Consider the following 20,058-nt stretch of genomic DNA (forward strand, 5'->3'; position numbering starts at 1 on the left):
CTGGGTGCTGGGATGTGCACAGCTTACACTATGCATAGTATTGAAATGATGAAAAATAACACATTATAATAGAAAAATGAGATTTTTCCATTTTGTTTTCCCAAACTACTGAAGGTCATATTACCAATCAAAGCCAAAAGTATTTGTTTGCTTTACATATTAGAGCTCTTGTTTGTTTGTTTGACATAAATGCCAAAGCCTGCAGATGTACAAGTTGGCTGTATACATTCAAACATATAATAAACTGATCTGCTGCACAAAATCTCCTGGGTGATTTGGTATATCTGAATTCAGACTCTATATAATATTTGAAATTTTATCTTTTGGTTTATTTTTTTCCATACTACAAGTTTAGAGGATAAAATAGAACAAACCCATGTGCTTCTGGAAAAGAAAACTCACTTTTAAGGAAAGCACTGCAAGATAAATATGCATCTGTATATTATGGAGTGCCACCTAGTGACTGCATGGTCCATGCTGTCCCTGACATCTCTAAATCTGAGGATCTACCCTGAAAGAATTAGCATTGGTGCTGGGTTATAACAGTTAACCTGGGAGTATTCAAGCTGCTGATCTCTCAATATAATTTTATTCCTATGACAAATTTTATAGTGGAGGATAGCAAACATCTGAAAGCAACTTCTATAGCCACTAAAAAAATGCTTTGTTAATTTTAACTAGTAAAGTCATCTTTTCAGGCAGCTAAGTTTTAAATTACTTTTCCTCACTTTTATCAGAACAAAAGTATGTTTTAGTGAGTACTCCCAACCCTGTGCATCTCACTGCTTGGGAATGTGCTCCCTTTCCTTCTCTGTTGGCTGCATTAAAGACTGCATTCAGAAAGCAACAAGGATTTTCCATCATCACAGCTAAAGTTTATTCACAGCCTTCTCAGGCAGCAGGGGAACAAACAGCACTTTAATGTTCTTTTTTATGAAACTGTGTTTTTCTCTCTGACACCACTGTACATGACTTGCAGGGATCATAGGGGGTCTTTCATACGCTTTTTTTCTGGAAGACAGAATTGTTGTGAGAGGGATTTAGCTGAAAGACCTTAATGGTCTAAGAGAGAGGCTATCTCTGAAGTCACATATGTAATAAGGCAGCTGGGAAGTTCTTGAAGGCTGAGACAACCCACACTTTATAAGAGGTGATGCTTTGTGACAATTCACTCCTTTTCCCAAATCACTTCAGAATATCTATACCCATCAAACTACTTGCTATGACACCAAATTTGCTTATAGGCCAGACAAAATGTTGTGCAACCCCACAGCATTGGGGTAGGATTCAAACAGAAATCTTAATTTCCCTGCAGCTCATGGAAGGAGCTCATCCATCGCCCCTGGATAAACCTTTTCACCTACATGCACCCTAGTTTCAACTGCTGTGAGATGAGGATAACAGCAATGACTTCCTTATTAGTGCATTCAGATCAAATAATAAGTGCTTTATAAGACCTATTGCTAGTGAGAGAAAGTCAAATTGTGGATTAAGAACAAGAAATTCCACTGAAGATGGTAGATTATTACTTCAGAAAAGTTATGAATAGGTATGTTAATATTTCTTAGCATACCATGATGGTAGGTGATTCATCCAGTGATCCTATATTTAATTACTATGATAAAATTAGGCATTTTCCTAAAGGCATACAACTATCATAACAATGTAAATAGATACATAATTATCCATAAAAAAACTGCAAAGCAGGCCTCTTCTCTCACAGAACTGTTTAACCTCTCTCTGTTCAATCCTAGTTCTCTTGCTAGGAGCTATTCATGTTGCTATGTTGCATCTTTAAAAGTATTTAGGTATAATTTTTTGCCTTAGGCTCAATTTTGAATCTTTCTTAGCTGTTCAGTGTCACATGAGATTTAATGAAGTACCATGTCACTGCTGGTAACAGGAAGTATTCTTTGAAGTTAAGGTAATTTTTTTTTTCCTTTTAATTGAATATTGATATTCTGCCAGGAAGAATTAGAGGAGACTACCATGTAACTTAAAGACAGGTACTGAACGGTACTCAGAGGGTAAGAAAGTTCAGGTATTCTGACCCTGAATTAACTTATCACCTAGGGACCAGGAAGCATTAAAATCATGGTAGTGGCAATCTCTTGAGCTGACAAATTAATCTAATGTTAGGATTTCCATGAAGACCTGGCACAGAACCAGGAGCATCTAAATGCTTCTTGAAGCTGCATGTGTAGGAAACATATGTTGATCAACGGGTTTATTCAGGACCTCCTGGAGTAAAAGGATTCTTAAAGGACTGTGGTCTGTGTAGAATGATAGTGGAAGTCATCTCTCATACCTGTTCCTAGGAAAATTACATCATATTGCCCATCCTCTGCCATGACGTGATCCACCACGATCTGAGTCAGACGATAGTCCACATTGATTCGAGTAAAAACCGGTCCTCCCGTCACTGGGTACACGGATTTGTACATCAGTGGATGACGTTTGATAAAGCTAATGACTTCATCAGGAAAGTCTCGGGTAGACTTTATGAGCGGATCATAGGTTTTGCTTGGACACTGAATGGAAGAGAAACCACAAGATACGTGGAATATTAGGAAAGAAGTACAAGTACTTAGGAGGTTGGATTGTGTAGTAGGAAAGCCACCTGGTGCTGATAAACTGTATTGGTTTGTAAAGCTCATTTGCCAGTGGCTGGTAATTTGATTTACAAGTGAAAAAGGTCAGTTTTTATTAGAAAGCATGGGGGCACACTAGCAGTATGCGCTCCTCTGGTTCTTCAAAGGGTCATTTTCACCCTCATTTCTCCTCTCTCTCCTCTTTTCATCTTTTATCTGTCTTCAAAAGCTCTTCCCCTTCACTTTCCATTATCCTGCTCCCACTTATTCTCCTTTATCTTTTAAAACCAAACTTGTTACTTTATTTCATCTCACTCATTTTTACTGCTACTCAGAATTATAAATCTTCCATTCCTTTTAGTTATATGCCCATATCTGCAATTACCTATATGCAAGCTTTGAAGAAGAATTCTTACAGGCTTTTCTCTTTTCTCAGTCAGAGATTTTGATAACCTTAATTAAAACTTAGATGGAAGGTAAACTTCCTTAGCTTCTCTAAGATACTCAGGAAAAGAAGACAGCATTAGTACATCTCTTTGATACTGGATGAAGTGAATTAGTTAATATTTATTGCATTAATATCTCTCTAAACACAAACTACTAAAAACTACACATTTTTCTTGAATTACCAAATTTTCTTTAAGACCACAGGCACGACACCTTATGTTTCTTCATCTAACAGTGTTCCTGAAAAAAGTGTGAGACATGCCTTAATATTCATACTGCTACCACAGCTAATGAAAATATGTTATTATTATTACTATTATTATTAACATTCAAGCAGTACATTCAGTACTGCGATGCACTTTGAACCTTTTTTTTTTTAATCACACATTGGAGCCAGCAAAATATAGCCATAAACAATCTAATAATATAGGAAAATATCATTTTTTAAATTTAAATACTTAGAAACTACTTGTTTATAATACCATAATAGATGCCAAAAGTGCAGGATGATTTGGAAATGTGGTGTTATGAATAAATCACAAATTCGATTCATATTCAAGTAGAAACCAACTTTTCTGTGAGAATACTTGCAAAGCCAGTAAGAAATCAGGCCGCTCAATGATTTTTCTCATCCCAAAGCAGCACTTGGTCACCATTACTTTATTTTTTGAAAGCAAGCATTTTTTAAAACTGTAGAAATTCTCACGATGGGCTCAGTACATCTGCAACTGATTTTACTTCCTCGACCACTGCTACACTCACAGCCAAAGTATCACGGTTTATATTTTAGAAACAGAAGAGAATCAAATCTGGAGTGAAGGAGACCTGCTACGCTGCTTAGCTTTCATTTCGAGGCACAGGTACCACCAGGCGGTTAAATTTGCCGCATGCTTCACAAAGGAACGCAGGTGTCAGTGCAAAGGACTCTCAACAGCAAGACTAGAGTGCCCTCCTGTGGCTACCATGGGATAACACCAAGTATTTAAAGTGCGGGATCTCACACATCTAAGTTTATTTGCTTTTTGTATTTTTGCTCCTCATATTGAGGTGGAGTTTCTGCCCTGTTGATGCCGTGAGACAGAATTGGGGAAGAGCCTCACCAGCATGCCCCAGTGTTACACTAACGGCTTGATTCCTCCTGGGAGGTATGCTCAGTGTTACTGTAGCAGAAGGTCCTGGTAAATGCTTTGACTATGTTCATTTTTCCAGACTGCAACACCCCTATCTATCTTTTCCCTGCATATGGTCTGCAATCAGAGACCATAACTTTGCAGTGAACTGCACCTCCTACAACTCCCACACCTCTCATTTATTTCTTTTTCTTAAGAAGGCAGATTCTCCAGATGATCCCTGTAGTTCATTGTTTCTCAGACGTGACTTTCCCTCCTCATCCACATAACTTAAACTCTTGCCCTGACCCATCGCTCAGCTGCTGCAGCATCCTTTTCTCTGTCTTTGAACAGCACAGTTTCGTCCTCTTCTGGTCCAGACAACTGCTACAGCTATCACCCCTTCAGACACTTCCCTGATGTCCCTCATTTGTTGCTGGGGTTGGCTTCCCCCTCTGTTAGATCTGTACTGACAAACTAATCAATTCAGCTGTTCCTTTGGCTCACAGAGTAAGTTAGTTCTCACACTTCTTGCCTGAATACCACTCACAAACCTATCTCTTCAACCTCCTTTAATTTTTCCTTTTTTGTGCCTTCTGGGGTGAGCCTAGCAACACATTTGCAAGGTCAGTCATGTTGCTGACCCATCATCTATCAAGCTCACCTACCTATCTCTGCTTTCCCTCCCATGGCTGTTTGTGTCTCTATTCCATCCTTGTTTTACATTTCATCTCTTATCTGAGTCAGAGATTTCTTCTTTTTGACCCTGAAGTATTTAGGTGTATATTTAGTTAATTAGTGTTAATGGGGCACTACAAATCCTGGATGATAATACTAAAATGAACTGGAAACACCAGTCCAGTTGGTGACACCCTTTTACATATATACTGTTGGTTGCTTCTTTAACACTATTTTTAACTAAGTAATCCTTGCGTTTCCTGCTAGGTGGAGCCATAACACAGTCTGTGAAGAAAGAAATGTGACTTCCTGGGTTCAGCAGTAGCAGTCTTTTTTTTTTTCTCCTTCTTAGTAGCTGGCTCAGCACTGTGTTTTTGACTTTCAGCCTGGCAACAGCGCTGATAACACCGATGGTTTTAGTTGCTGCTCAGTAATGTTTAGTCTGACCAAGGACTTTGTGAGTCTCATGCTCTGCCAGGGAGGACGGGAAGCCGGGAGGAAGCAGAGACAGCACACCTGACCCAAACTAGCCAAAGAAGTATTCTATACCACAGCACATCATGCCCACTATATAAACTGGGGGCAGTTACCCGGAAGGGCTAGATCACTGCTTTGGTCAGGCTGGGTATCGGTTGGCAGATGGTGAGAGGTTGTATTCTCTTCCCTTGTTATTTCCCTTATCACTATTATTATTGGTGATAGCAGTAGTTTTTTGTGTTATACCTTCGTTACTGGACTGTTCTAATCTCAACCCGCGGAATTTACATTCTTTTGAATCTCTTCCCCATCCCTCCGGGTGCAGGGGGGAGGAAAGGGAGGGGGGGAGTGAGCAAGCAGCTGAATGGCTGACTAGGCTTAAACCAGGACATGTGATTAAATAATGCCTTCGCAGGCAATGCCTGCAGTTAGGAGAAAGTTAAGATTTTCTGAAGTTGGTCTACAGTCCACTTTCATAGCTAATTTTGACAGAGAAGACTTTAGTTCACATTCCCAAATCTCCAGTTTGACGTGTTCAATCTATGGTGCCACTCAAGGGCTTGTGGTTAGGATTTATTCCACTATGTAAAGTTTGACATTATGCAAAACATTTGCATTAGGAACAGCACACACAGCACCAGGTTTTCACTGTCTGTTGTTCTCTTCCTGGGCTTCAGGAATGAACATTTCTCCTCACTTTTAGAACAACAAAGGTCTAAGTCTTTGCCACTTGTACCAGAATTAGACCTCAAACCCCCAAAATATTTCAAAGCCATGTTTATCTTTGAATGGGTTGAACAAAAGTTTGCTGGAATTAATAGAAAGAAACACATGTACTTTAATTGCCTTTGGATGAAAATTTTTCCTCAATTTATTCTCTATAGGGTGAGAAACAAATTTACTTCTTCACTTTCCCAACCCATGCACTAATTCTCTTCCTTTTACTGTGTACTAGAGGTTGATGTTCACTTATATGTGCATTTTCTGTGGTTCATGTTTTCACTTGCTACTCCGAGTTACAGTCTGTGTCTTCTGGAAATTTGTGATTGCTCACCTATTCACAGCTCAATCCCAGAAATCCATTTCTATGTGAAAAATTCAAGTAGCCCCATGGGTCTTAAAGATGTCTCAGACTTTGCCAAAAATGCACCAACAGAGGAAGATGAGAGCAATGACATCACTTAGCTAAAAACCACTAGGATAAAATGTCTACCAATATGGAACTATAAAGTTGTTACAGCAATCCCAGAGGCCTAAACCCTACCATGCATGATATAGGGAAATCTTTGCCAGCTTGTGCAGCTAATTTAGTAGAAACAAGGACTAAAGGTCTGATCCAAAGATCCATTTGAGTCAACAGGGCCTTTTCCAATTACTTCAGTGGGCTTTGGATCCCATCCATGACCACCAAGAACAGCTGGGCAGGTGTGACCCTGTTATACTTGGCCAAGGGAGCTATTTCCAGAGGCATCACTCACTGTGGCATGATGGACAGACCAGGGGAATGAAAAATTTATTTTGGCCACCCTTTGGCAAAGTTCTAAGACAGCTGTTTAAAGCTTTGTCCACCCATTATATCAGAACAATTCGTGTGGGCTTGTGCTTCCTTTCATAGCAATCAATAGGATGTATGATGGTAAAGGCTGTGTGGCCAAATGGGTGAGTAAAGCAGCCTTTCACCTCTGAGTTCACATGCTGTTGCATGTCTCATGATAACAATACCTGTGTTCTCTGCCCAGTTCACAGAGGGCATTTATTCACATCATCAGCACCAGATGCTGCCTCAGATATGTGTCATCTCCCACTGGAGACAATAAGTGATTTGCATTCATATCAAATGTCATAGCAGTAGGTTAGCATACATGTTTCATGCAGACTACAAGAGAACCTGGCTCCATAAAAGTTCTCATAACACCATCAGTCTGCTTTTCCAGCATCTTCTGCTTTGGCAACAGGGTGGTATTTATCTCACCTGACCTAGGTCCTTATCTTGTATGTGTGTGAACTGCACAGAGGAGGTCTCTATCTCTTTATGATAGAGAAGTCTAAACAACTAGCTCAGATTTGATGCTTTTCTTCTATATAGCTGACATCAAGAAAAAAGTATTACATTAAATTAGTAAAATTAGTATTGATAGAGAAGAATGCTATAATAAAATTATTCACCATATAATTATTTCTTCAGAGGTTGATTAGGCCTTCACTGTCTTGAATGATAATGATACAAATATACATGTTAGGAAACTAAAAGAAAACAAAATCAAAAAACTGAAAACAAAACCAAATTAAAAAAAAACAACAGAAGTAGCGTTGAAAGTGCTAAATGTATTCAACTGTTGTATAAACCCTGTGGCACAAAACTTGTAAACTACCAACTCAATATTTACTTCAGGTTTTTCCAGTGCCTTCTGTGTGATCTTGATTTGACAATAATCACCCTGGACTAAGTCCTGATCCCAGATAATCTACAAAGATGCCTTTTATTCCCTCACACCTTTTATTTGTATCCAAATGTAATCAGGAGGTGGTAAATTCAGATTAATCTTTCTCAAATAAAAGAAAATACACACTAGCTTAGCAACACTGCACATATGTAAACTTTTCTTTGTTCACTTGTCTTATGAAATTTGCAGCTTAGCAGAGTGCTGGATCTGTAGATCTCTCACAATACTGAGACATATGATGTGACTGTGTTAACATTATGCGGGAACCCCAGCCAAGATTTTCAAAAGCTGGTGCCAGAAGTCAGGCTCCTAAATAAACCTCCAATTTGCCAAAATGCATAGTGCTTCACACCATCCAGTGAAGTCAGTAAGAGCTGCTGGATCTAACACCTATTAAAATTGTGACAATTATGTGGGTATGTAAAAGCTATATGGTATGTAAAAAAAAATATCCTTCTTGTTTAATTTTGCATCTTTAGTTCAGCAGTGCTGTTCTCTACTGACAATTCTAAACCAGAATGCTGTTCCCTGTGAGCTTCAAAAGGGTTTCTCTTTCCAGTGTGTTGAAAATCCCAGTTTAAAAGTGACTTGTCACACTGAGCCTTAGACACACTTAACAATGAGACTTAAAAAACCCATAGGCTAGATACACAACAGGGTCTTGATAATACTGAGTGCAGGAGGCATCTGCTTGGTGGATTTTGCAATGTCCAGGCTTGGAATTTTTATGCATTTCACAAGGAGAACTAAGCACCATATCAGCAAGTCACTCTCCTGGGAGCATCTGAAGTAGACAGTGCGAAACACTAAGGAGTGAAATATTTCTTAAATCTTTCCCATACTGGAAAATTAGATGCCTTAGTCTGGGCTTCCCTCCTAAAGGAGGTGTTCCTCTATTCCAAGCATGTGGACCAGAGCCATCCTAGGAGCTACTCGCTCCTTTCTTTTGAAGGTGTTTCCCTTTTCATGGGATAATTACCTCTCAGCTAAGCCAAAAGTAGTAAGAATGTTGCCCAGATGTTAATCAGGAAGGGAGAAGATCTGTTTTCCACTGAAAAACTTTCTATTTTATGTTAAGTGCCATAGAAACTGGAGCCTTCCCTCAGAGGGAATGAATTAACCACATGGTCCTTTTCTCCTAGGCTCTCAGTGAATGAATATTTAACTAGCAAGAAGATAAGGCCTGGTAGTCAGGATTCCTCTCTGATGTAAAGTCTTCTAAACTGTAAATAATTTTCCTCATCACTGATCCCTCAAGCAAATAGCAGAGAAATAGATGAACTACCTTCAACTAGTCACTTCTGTGTTACATTGGGACCTCTCACACACCCAACACATTGAACTTTATTTGTAGAGTTTATAAAGAAATGCAAGTCCTGAGGATTTAAGACATAAGACTGAGGACTGGTATTAGCTTCAGAGAGGCCCAGAAGTACTAAAAAAAATGCGGTGTTACAGGTTTATGATCTTCTGGGGTTTAGATGACGGTTGAGAGATGACTCTCAGGGTGTAGGCAGTTACGTGCCATTGGAGATTCAACTGTAAGCCATTCTGAAGATGAAACTTGGCTTCCTGAGTGGCCTAAATACTGTCTGGCTTCTTCCCTCTGGTCTTATCAAAGTGACACAATACATTGTGCGTTTGCACATGTCTGCAGAAGCCTTCAGTGGGATGGATGAGTTATGCCAGAGGAACTGGGCACTCAGCAGGGAGACTTTTATTCTAACCATACTCAGAGGAAGCCTGGAAGTGGCCAAGGGAGAGGGGAATAAGTCGGGTTCTGCAGGAGACAAACAGCAAAGTCTTAAATGGAATCAACCTCACTTAACCACCACCAGAAAAAGCACAAACAAAACAAACAAATCCCTACAAGAATATACTGAAGCCCTTTTCTTTTTTTAAGATAGAGTTTGCATCCACTGAATGTGCAAGATTTGTTCTACCCTGTTCTACTGCTTGTCTTCAGCACTTTCTACTGTTTTTCCACTTAACACACCTGTGTTGTTGACAGAAAAGGCTGACATAAGACAGCATTAATCTGAAGCTAACTGGGTTGAGACCAGCTAGGTGAGTGAATTTGACTTTGCAGGTGGCACTTTGCAATTCTCTGCTGGTCTCTTCCAGCAGGAAAGGTGACTGGGTTCACAGAGTTTTGAAAGGCTACTAGGAACTGAAAGGTGATTCATGCTGGGGAGAACAGGTTGGTAAGTAGCAGGAGGTGGAGGAGGCTCTCATGAAAATAAACCCATAAAGTGAAACATTTCACTTAATTAAGCAGCCCCATTTACAGTGGGGAGATCAAAGGAGAGAGGAATTGGAGAAGCAAAGAATGCACTCCATCCGATAAAAGATCAGGTGAAAGAGGAAGATAAGTCTGAAAATAACAAGGAAATCTGTGCAATCCTCAATGTTTAATGAAGAAACCTATTAAAGCAGCAAAACTAACCAGATGGGAGGACAGGGGGAGACTTTTTGGCAGACAGTATTTCTCTGTGGCTCAGCCAAGTCCCAAAGGGATGGACACCAACCTCAATCAGCCCGGGCAGTAGATTAGCGGAAGAAATAATGGAAGGGGTTTCACTGAAGAGTGGGAGAAAAAGATATACGGAGAGAAAAAGATGAAAAAGATCACAGGAGAATCTGAGGGCTTGTAAGGGAACTTCTTTTTAAAAAGAAATACACAAAGAATTAAGGAGCTCAGAGCCATTTTCAGATCTGGAATGGAAAGATGTGAGACTTCAAATGGACAAAAGCAATGTGCTGTTTCTTCTTGTAGCTAAGATGACTCAGACTGCAAGAATCCTGCTTTGCTGATGCAGATCTTACTTTTGAACCTTTGGGAAAACAGTTAGTAAAATATCTAGATCTACCAAAAAAATTTGGTGTTGCCTTGGACAGCAGTTAGAGTCCTATGTTCTGCAGTAGATCAGTCTTGGTGTTAATCTGTAGTGTATCTTTAAACATTTATTTCCTCTAAAAATATTTATTTCCTCTAAAAATATTTATTTCCTCTAAAAATATGATCTTAATGACATTTGCTCACCATGAATGAAAGGAGGATGAGATCACAATTTCCATATGAGGGCTATGAGTTGATGAGTTGCTCTGATAGTGCAATGGTTACAGCTAAATAAGCTAGAAATGTGGTTTTTTTTTACTCCTAATTCACTGAAAATCTTGCTCAGATGCTTCTATGGTTACTTTATGAAACTGTTTCATGACACAGAACACACTTTAAAGAAAGCCCTTGAGATTTTTTTATCAATGGATAGTTTCCTGGGTGAAACCCTAACAGACTGGAAGAACACTGGATTTTTCATCTGGGGACAGATATGTAAGTCAAATTTTTAAACAGCTATAGAAGAAAGAGCGAAAGCTTCCGTGGTTTTCAAATAGCCCTTTGTGTCAGGGCTGCCTGCTAAATTTTTCTTATGTCTCCTTTTTCCAGCTTCTAAACTGAAATAGATTTGAAGCTTTGCCTCTGTTTAATTTCTATTATTTCCACTTGCTGTTCAGTACTGCTGGGAGAAGTTAGGAGTAAAAGAGCTGTACATTTTGCAGTGGCAATGGTGTGGAGTGTGCTGGAGATCCCCAGTCACCCTGGTTGGGGGTCTCCTTATGACGGCAGAAGGCAGGCAGACCACACTGCAGCACCAGGGCCAGGCAGGCAAAGGCTCCTGCGGCTTGCACGCCGCCCAGCATTGTGAAGGCATGATATCATGGTCGTGTTGGGAGTTTATCTGTGACACAAATTGCCACAGGAAGCATTTTGTCAAAATTTCAATATCAAAGTGGTTACAGCCTCTACAGTGAACAGCTTTATTTACTTAGAAGATAAAGGCAGCTGAGCAGAAAGTTAAATTAGGGAAAGCAGTCTCTTGCTTCTATATAAATGCTGAAAGGAAGTCAATGCCTCTCGCAAAACTAAACATCAAAAGAAGTGCATTTCCTAGTATAGCCATTTTTAGACTTTGACAGTGACTTAAAATACAAGAAAAACAAAATCAGGGAGGTGCTGGCAACTGTCATGTAGGCAACACTTAGGTAGAGCTGAAATTTCAAAAATGTTACAGTAACTTAAAAAAGAACGGATTATCTCTCTTTGACTTTGTCCTGAGCATTCCTGAACCACCTCTTAGCTGGAAAGAAACTGAAATTAAGGAAGAACATTTCACTGTTCACACGGCAGTGTTCTGCAGGGGTATATAGCATGCTGTTGCTTTTCCCTGTCTTTGAGCACCATACTGCTTTTTCAGATCCCAGCCTAAATCTCTTCATATCCAGAGATTTGGCTTAGCCCATTATGAGACCATGGCATGAATCTACTTATTTGGATTCCCTGTATTAAACTACTGTTGCAGTTCAGCCCCACTAAGAAAAAAAGATAATTAACTATGCAGCAATACATTTACTTTATCTATATAGCAATTATTATGCATATCTTTCTTCTGAGAGCTTTCTTCAGTAAAATCCACTTCCTTTCTCAGCCCTTGCTCAGACAAACTCCTACAAAAATCCACTGAGTATAGAGGTCCTAAGGATTTTAACTATACCATTTTCTCACAGCTGTTATCAGGTGCTTAAAGGAAGCAGTTGGAGAGTTAAGTGGCAGCTTATGGAAAATAGCCATTTATCTTTAAACTTTGCAACTTTTAGAATACTTGCAAGCATGGATATTCAAATCAGTGATAAAGATCAGCTTTGACATGCTTCAGCATGACATGTTTCCTTCATTGGGAATCCCAGCTCAACCATGTGATGGCTAATACATTCAAAAATGCAATGAGCTTATGACCCGTCCATCTATGCAGAGTGTTCATCCTTATGGGGCACTCTCCAAGAGAGTTATTTTAATCTCTTTAGATGCCATGGGACCAGCTATTGTTCTTGCTGGCACCATTTTTGTACTTAAAACTAAATGCATTTGCACTTCTTAACCAGTAATGGAGTTGCACATGCTAAAAAAAAAAAAATTAAATTTAATTTCTTTGCTGGGGGCACTATATATTCCGCATGAGAGAGATGCGTAAGCCTACAGTGCCTACATTGTCTAAATTAGGAGTGCATTTGCTCCAGCAGGCCAAATCAGTCTTTGGAGCTGACTTAGTTTTTAGAGAGAGTTGCTCTGTGTGTCTTGCCTGCAGCTAGCACGAGAGAATCAGAACGTGGGACCACTGAGTGCAGCTAAAAGGATGGACCTGGACCATGCAATTGGGTTCACTGGAAGGATAATGAAGAAAACACATAGGCACAAGTAAATGTGTGAAAAGAAGAGCTAAATAAGCCAGATAATAAGGCTTGAAGCAAAGGCTCAATGTGACAAGTCTCTTTTTAAACTGGGATTTTCAATACACTGGAAATAGAAACCCTTTTGGAGCTCACAGAGAACAGCATTCTGAATGTTTAAACATTCAGCACTGCTGAGCTAAAGATGTATTATTAAACAAAAAGAATTTTTTTTTTTTTACACACCTTATGGCTAGTTTTCCAAATAACTGTCACAATTTTAATAGGTGTTAGATCCAGCAGCTTTTACTGACTTTACTGGATGGAAGCAAAGGTTGCACCAGTGCTGATGTCAGAGAAATAGATACACCCAGCTGGCTCCTAGACAAGGTACCAGCAGTAGTCCAACCTCAGCATTTCAGTGCTTGGCTAGATTTATGCGTCTGCCTAGTACTAGGTCACTGAATACCTGACCAAGATAATGTAAAGTTATCCTGAATAATGTCTCTCTTACTTTTAAAGCACTGCACTTCTATGTTCTATATCTGTACAATTGCTTAAAGTTGTGATATTTTTTTTTTAAATAGACGTGTTTTCTAGAAATACCATCTTCTTCCTCGGCTATAATGTAGGTCTGTGCTTTTCCAAATTTAACACCAAGACAGAAGTGAGAGAAAAGTTATTTAATAACTTAATATTCTCCTCTTTGTTTTCACCCAATTATTACACCTGAAATCTAAAGAGACTGGGATTTAGAAGTGTTTCCATATATGACACTTCTCTTTTCTTCCTACCACTTATTGTTTATCACATAAAGTCTCCAGCAACTAACTCCTTCTTTCACTTCCAAACAAGACACATGCACAAACACACATAATAGAATCAAGGACCATATATCAAAGAACAGGATTTTAACAGACACAGAATAACAGAAATACAAGTCAAAATACCTCACCATAACTTAATATTCTGTAAAAAAATGCCTTTGGTGTTCTATAAAGTATTGATACCTTAGAGGTGATCCCAACAGACAGAAATAAAGGTATACAGTAGGTGACCACAATATGAAAGACAAGCAGGATATAGACAGTCTGGACAAAATGTTATCTCAGAGTCATGGAAAAATGTGTATTTAGATACCTACAGGTACGTAGAAGTCTTAGCTGTCAAGGGAAGGGAAGGGATTGAGAGGATAATTTGAAACATCCTCAGTGGAAAATATAATTTAGCAGGCCAGGAATGGGAGTGAAGTATGACTGCCTTTGAGTAAAAATAGAAGCATGTAATTAAGGAGACACTTACTGTACCAGGTCTGGGATACGGGATGCGACCTTCATATTGTACCCACCGATGATCCACACTCTCTTTGTGAGCATAAGGGCCATTGAAAACAGCTCTGATATCTGCCATGCTGTACACACAAACTGCAGAGCCCTTGAAGACAGAGCTGAAAAAGAAGATGTGTATATGCATTTTCTAAACAACTCTTCAGTGCACAACTCATCCAGTGAATTAACTAATTCCGCAGAGTCTAATGGGGTTTGGATCAAGCCTACACCTGAGAGTTGATATAAGGGGTGCTAAAAGAAAATGTGTACAGGTCAGATGACTACAGATATTTAATATCACTCTCATTACAATTTAAATTGGTTGAAACCAGGACTTAGATTTTGAGAGCACTTGATAGATAGCCATTTTTTTTCTAGTGGCTGACAGTTTCCAGCTATCATTTATTAGCTATTTTGACTCAAATTTTCTGCCAATGAAGGACATATCTTTACATTGTGTTCACATCTGGAAGTCTGTATATTAATGATATTGCAGGTCACATGCCTGCGAATTACAAGTTGCATTGGACAGACAATAGAAAGAAATTATTTATTCACTTTTCTATGTTCTTTTCCTTTTTTTTCCCCACATATTTCTCTAAAGAAAAAAAAAAAACAAACAAGCAACCAAACAAAAAAAAAAAAACAAAAAAAAAATAAAACAAACCCACACAAAATAAACATAACCCCAAACAGTTCAGTTTTCAAAAGAAGAGCATGATGGGTTGTTGAGTGGTATGTAGTTTAGTTACTTTGTATGCCATTTCATTCATTGTTCAACATTTCATTCAATTCTAAATATTTTTTGTGGTTATACATAAATGGAGCCACTGTCATGGCTGCTTCTGAGTTACAGAGTGCCTTGGCAATTTTTTGTTGTACTCATACTGTTCAGCATTTAGCTAGTCCTTATAATTTACACTTAATTCAAAGGTTCTGAAGACAAAATAATTACTTATTTCCTTTCTAACAATTCTACAGAGAACACCTCATTACTGAAGCTGAGAGGTTCATTCATTGATTAATCCATCCCCTTGACATAAAGTTATTCTTCCATCAACTCCTGCTTGTAAAAACAGTGAAATATCACTTCAGAGCATAGTGGGGTTTGATCCTAAGAAACAGCTGATGTCAAGTTGTGGTATACAGAAACAATAGTTCACAACAATGATTTGTCTTAAACAGTAACTCTTGGTTGCTCAATAAATATGACTGAAATTGTTAAATTCAGCCAGATGAGGTTGAAATAAACTAGCATGCTTTTGATTGTTAAATTTTCATTATATTTTACAATCATACTGAAAAGTCAGGTTCACAAAGGTTTCGGGACATAATGTATGATTTTCATTTCTGAAAATATTGTCCTTAGTGACTACAGCCTCAGTACAGCAAGCCTTATTCAAGCAGTCTCTCACTGCTCTCAGGAATCATTATCTAGTAATAGAAGGATTTAATAAAAGGATTTATTTCCAGAGGCAAAATTGATCCTAATGCATACCTTGTTGTAGTGAAAACTCCATATACAAGAGGATTTCTCTCATCTCTTGTAGAAAGTAAGAATATATCTTCTGCAATGGGAGAAAAAAAATAATTAAACATTCACTGAATATTTTTGCACTTATCATTTGTAAATATGTAACAAAGGTTTATTTCTGTCCAAATGTTAAATTCTGCCATGTGAATTTGTGCTAATATTCTGAAGTTTGTCCATATGCAGACAGTTTGGGTTTTTATACAGAATCGGATTTTCACCTGACACCTTCTGCAATTCCAACTAATTTCAGTTATAATCAGGGACTTCAGGTAAAAGTCAGATATCTTACCAGCACTGTTTGGAAAAGCAGTAAAATCAAAACAAGACGTAGGACTTCTTCAAACAACAAAATAAATCCAAACAATACCGATGTCAGAATAAAGCATGAAAGATAAATCAACTTACGCAGCTCATCAAAGTGCGTATCTGTTCCTTCAGGACCAGGTATCGAACACACAAGCCTGGCTTTCAGAAAAGTAGTCCACTTGTTTATTAGGCTCCTTTGACCTCCCATATCATTCTAATACAAACAAAATTAGAAGACTTAAATATTAAACAAATAAGAAGAGTTTTAACATATTATATTCGATGGTAGTACAGTACTGACTGTGCTTTTTCAGTCAGATTCCAGTTTGATCTTAACAGCAACAAAGTCTTCTTTTTTGATGTTTGGGTTTCTTTTTTCTCAAAACTAGTGTGCATTGCCTTTTTGTAAGTAGCTCCAGTAGTCACTTCTCAGCTCAGAGAGTGGGCAACTGAGATTTCCTAGTCACACCCAAATCTGTTAGCAAAATCCCTTCACCAGTTCTACAATTGGACTGCTGTGAAAACACATCTATATCATGTGATTTTTTGTTCCCTGTGATGCTAATTTTTGTGATCAGCTGTTCTTCAAGAATTCTTTACAAACCCAATAATATTACAGAACATTCAGGATAGATTTCTCAAAAAAGAAAAACTACATTCATCAGCATTTCTTGCCATGTAAATACTGCACTGTTGGGCTTGGGTTTGTTTTTTTTTTTGTGTACATAGTACACATTCCAGGGAAAACCAGTCACACTATTTTAATAATAATTGTTATGGAAATATCAGTCTATAGTCCACAAAAAGGATTATTTTTTTTTTTTAATTTACTTTACTATGGGTTTCCAAGATATGAGCATACTTGCCCAAATTTTTCTTTTTTTCCACTGGAGAAATAAAAATCTATAAAAGGTTACTTGAAATCTGAATAACCCTTCTGAAGGGTAGATGTCATTCTACTGACTTGGATCAGTTTGCTTAAGAGTTTACCTCCTCTAATTTATTAGATTTTTACACAAAAAAATCTAATAAATGACATTTACCTGTCCCTTTTGGCCTCAAATAACAGATCTATTTAGGTTCTGCAAAGCTATTTAGGCCCCAATGATATTGCTATTTAGACTGCAATGGCATTGTGGCAGGAATTCAGACACTTAGGCGTTTGAATTAAGTGCAGTAGTCTTGCAGCTGTAGGTTCTGAATTACCCCATGAAGGTTCCTACTTCATTTATGAACTCAGAAGCTTAGGGAATCTCTAATGTAAATTTAAGTACCACAAAATTGGTCACAAATATTCATTCCCTCCAGATTCATTAGGAGAAATCACTTTTCTTTGTCAATAGTCTTTGCAACTCTGAAGGTATAGAACCAGCCAGCAGGAAACACTGGGTGTTGTAAATTAGGTGGTATTTCCATAGATAGTATTTGGCCCTTCAGGGTTGTATCACAAATATTGTAGGCATTCAACAAGATGTTTTTTGGTGCTGAAATCCACTTCACAAGGAGTAACACTTCTCTGGTAATGCAGTCTAACCATATTCTCTTTTCATGTGCTTGCTACCTTTAAATAGGTTAGCTCAGTTGGAAATGATTCCTGTTAATCTATAGCCTTTGGAACTTCTGTTCTAACAAGAATTGCTACCTCCTTTCTCCTGAGGTCCTGCCAAGCCTAAGCTTTACATCTAACCAACAGATTTATTAGAAAGGTGTCAAAATTAGCAGCCTGCAGCCAATAGGAAAAAGAAGCTCTGCAGTGCGTGTGTCCTGTTCAAAGGCAGAGCACATAATCTTTGCTGTGTAATTAAAACCAATTACAAAGACGCAACAAAGAATCTTAAGAAGCAAGAAGTGTTAATCTTTTCCTTCCTCTGGCAATTTGGGTTAGCCAAGCAATTCTCACATTGCAGGACTTCCACTTTGATTTCTGGTAGCTACAGTGCAGCATTACAGGAGATGAGATGTTTCTAACCGCTGGCTAGGAAAGTGGGGAGGAAACAAGATGTGATGAGGCTGGAATGGAAAAAACGCCCTTATCTAGCTGCTGCTCCTGTCATCACAGGCATTCAGCTTCTGTGAGAGATGGAAAAATACATACTTGTGTTTAAACACCCTTAAATCATGATCCAACACCACTTTCACAAATTCTTATTTTAAATATATCAGTAGTTCCACTGCGTTCCTAAAGAGTAGTGTGAACCAAGTACTGTGCTCAAAGGAAGCAGTCTAAGCAAGTGCTATGTGCTTTAAACTGGACTTAAGATGTGTCTGTATTTCCTCACTCTCAACCCAGGACACAGTGTTAACCATGCTACTTGACTTGTTGAGACGTTACAACAGACATTCAGTAGGTGTGCCATACATATCCAAAAGTTGCCAGTAACACTGCACAGTTTATAGAAGCAAAGGGAATTCGACCATGAGCACTCCATGATTTACCAAGTCCTTTGGAAGCCAGAGAGTGACTAAATTATGGTGCAGAAAGGACTGAAAAGAGCTTTCACTGATTTAGGCAGATGCACAATAATATGCTTCTTCCTACTGCCATGGCTGAATGAAACAAAATGTATGTCTTATTAGAAGGATGTTTTTGTTTGTGGTTGCAGGGTGCTTTTTTTGTTTGTTTGTTTTTTATTGGTTCTTATTAGCAGCCCTATAGTAAATTCTTTGTCATCCCTGAATAACAGTGTCTTTGCTTTCTAATGTCCCCAGGAATCACTGACTGAGAAGCTGACAAAGGCTGTGGCAATTTTATCTACAGGTAGAGTAGAATTAGTTCAGCTCAGGCCAAGGAGGTTCAAAAACTACTGAGAATATAGGCATATCTTTGCTCCTAGACAATCAAGAAGCAGTTGTCTAATTAAGCTCTGGAAATCCCATTTTTTTAAAGAAAGTGCACCTCTTCTTTTCTAACACTATTTTTTGGTGCATATTAGTTCAGTCTTTGACATGTCTTGAGGCATCAGGTGCTGGAGGACATGCAATTACTCTCTTTTCTTCAGACCATGTTGGCATGAACTCATTAGCTTTACATCTGCTTACTCTGTTGCAGATTCCTTGAACCAACATAGTTCATAATTACTGGCCTCTGAGAGGCTGGACAAAGGACATATTGGCCTAAATAGCTTTGAAACTGGGTTGCTACAGAAAGAAAATTGTTTCTTCTGCAGAAAAGATTACTTAATAATGTCAGCCTGCAGTGAATCACTGACAAGCTCAAATGTTGTGAGCTGAATGTATAGTATGACAGTATATAATATGATTTACAGTCTGGGTAGTCAGTGGATTAGGAAAAATGGATGGAAACAAGAAAATCACTAAAGAAAGACCATTCAGTGAGCAGGTAAACACAAATAAGGAGTCAATACAAAGTTAAAGAATCCTAAAATCACTGGACTGATTTACATTAAGCAGGGATTTGCCTCAACCCTCCTGGAAGCATGCAGTAAAATGGATGCACTGAAACAACCTTGGACAAGTGATACTGGTACCGAAGACAAAGAACACTAAATATTTCAGGGAGATGAGACAAGAAGACAGGATTAATTTAAGTGCTGAGAGAAGGGGAAGGCAGCATGAGCAAGCCTTTCATTCCAAAAATATGGCTAATCTACTTGTAGCAGATGAGCAGCCACGAGTATCTGAAATCTTATCTCCCCAAATATCACTTCTAAGCACACTGGATTAGCAGCGTTTACTATAAACTCTGTTATAGTGCAGATGAAGGCACTTAAGACTGCATATTCCTTTCTGAATATAAAAGAAAAAAGGTTTAATTAGCACTTACTGAGTTGTAATCTCGCAAGCTGTAACAGATGCCAACTATTCTGACTGAAATACCTTTTTAGAACAGAAGGAAGTGCCTGCAAAGTCTTGGTTACTTGTGTTTGCCTGAATTAAAAGATTTAAGTAACTGCCAAC

General features: G+C 38.4%; 1 protein-coding gene across 3 annotated transcripts in view; it reads right to left on the reverse strand.

Annotated features, from left to right (window-relative positions):
* Window positions 1–20,058, reverse strand: part of SEMA3D (semaphorin 3D) — a 138,117-nt gene that overhangs the window by 21,337 nt on the left and 96,722 nt on the right. For all 3 annotated transcript variants that reach the window (XM_057422513.1, XM_057422515.1, XM_057422512.1), the window contains exons 9-12: window positions 16,240–16,354; window positions 15,799–15,868; window positions 14,275–14,419; window positions 2,309–2,531 (exon numbers count right to left, since the gene is read on the reverse strand). In XM_057422513.1, coding sequence (XP_057278496.1) covers window positions 2,309–2,531; window positions 14,275–14,419; window positions 15,799–15,868; window positions 16,240–16,354 — 553 coding nt within the window. The remainder of the gene's footprint in view (window positions 1–2,308; window positions 2,532–14,274; window positions 14,420–15,798; window positions 15,869–16,239; window positions 16,355–20,058) is intronic.

The sequence above is a fragment of the Pezoporus wallicus genome, unplaced genomic scaffold, assembly GCF_028554395.1.
Source record: "Pezoporus wallicus isolate ANWC-B61680 ecotype Strahan unplaced genomic scaffold, APGP_CSIRO_Pwel_v1 contig_3058, whole genome shotgun sequence".
In the NCBI taxonomy this organism is placed as follows: Eukaryota; Metazoa; Chordata; class Aves; order Psittaciformes; family Psittacidae; genus Pezoporus; species Pezoporus wallicus.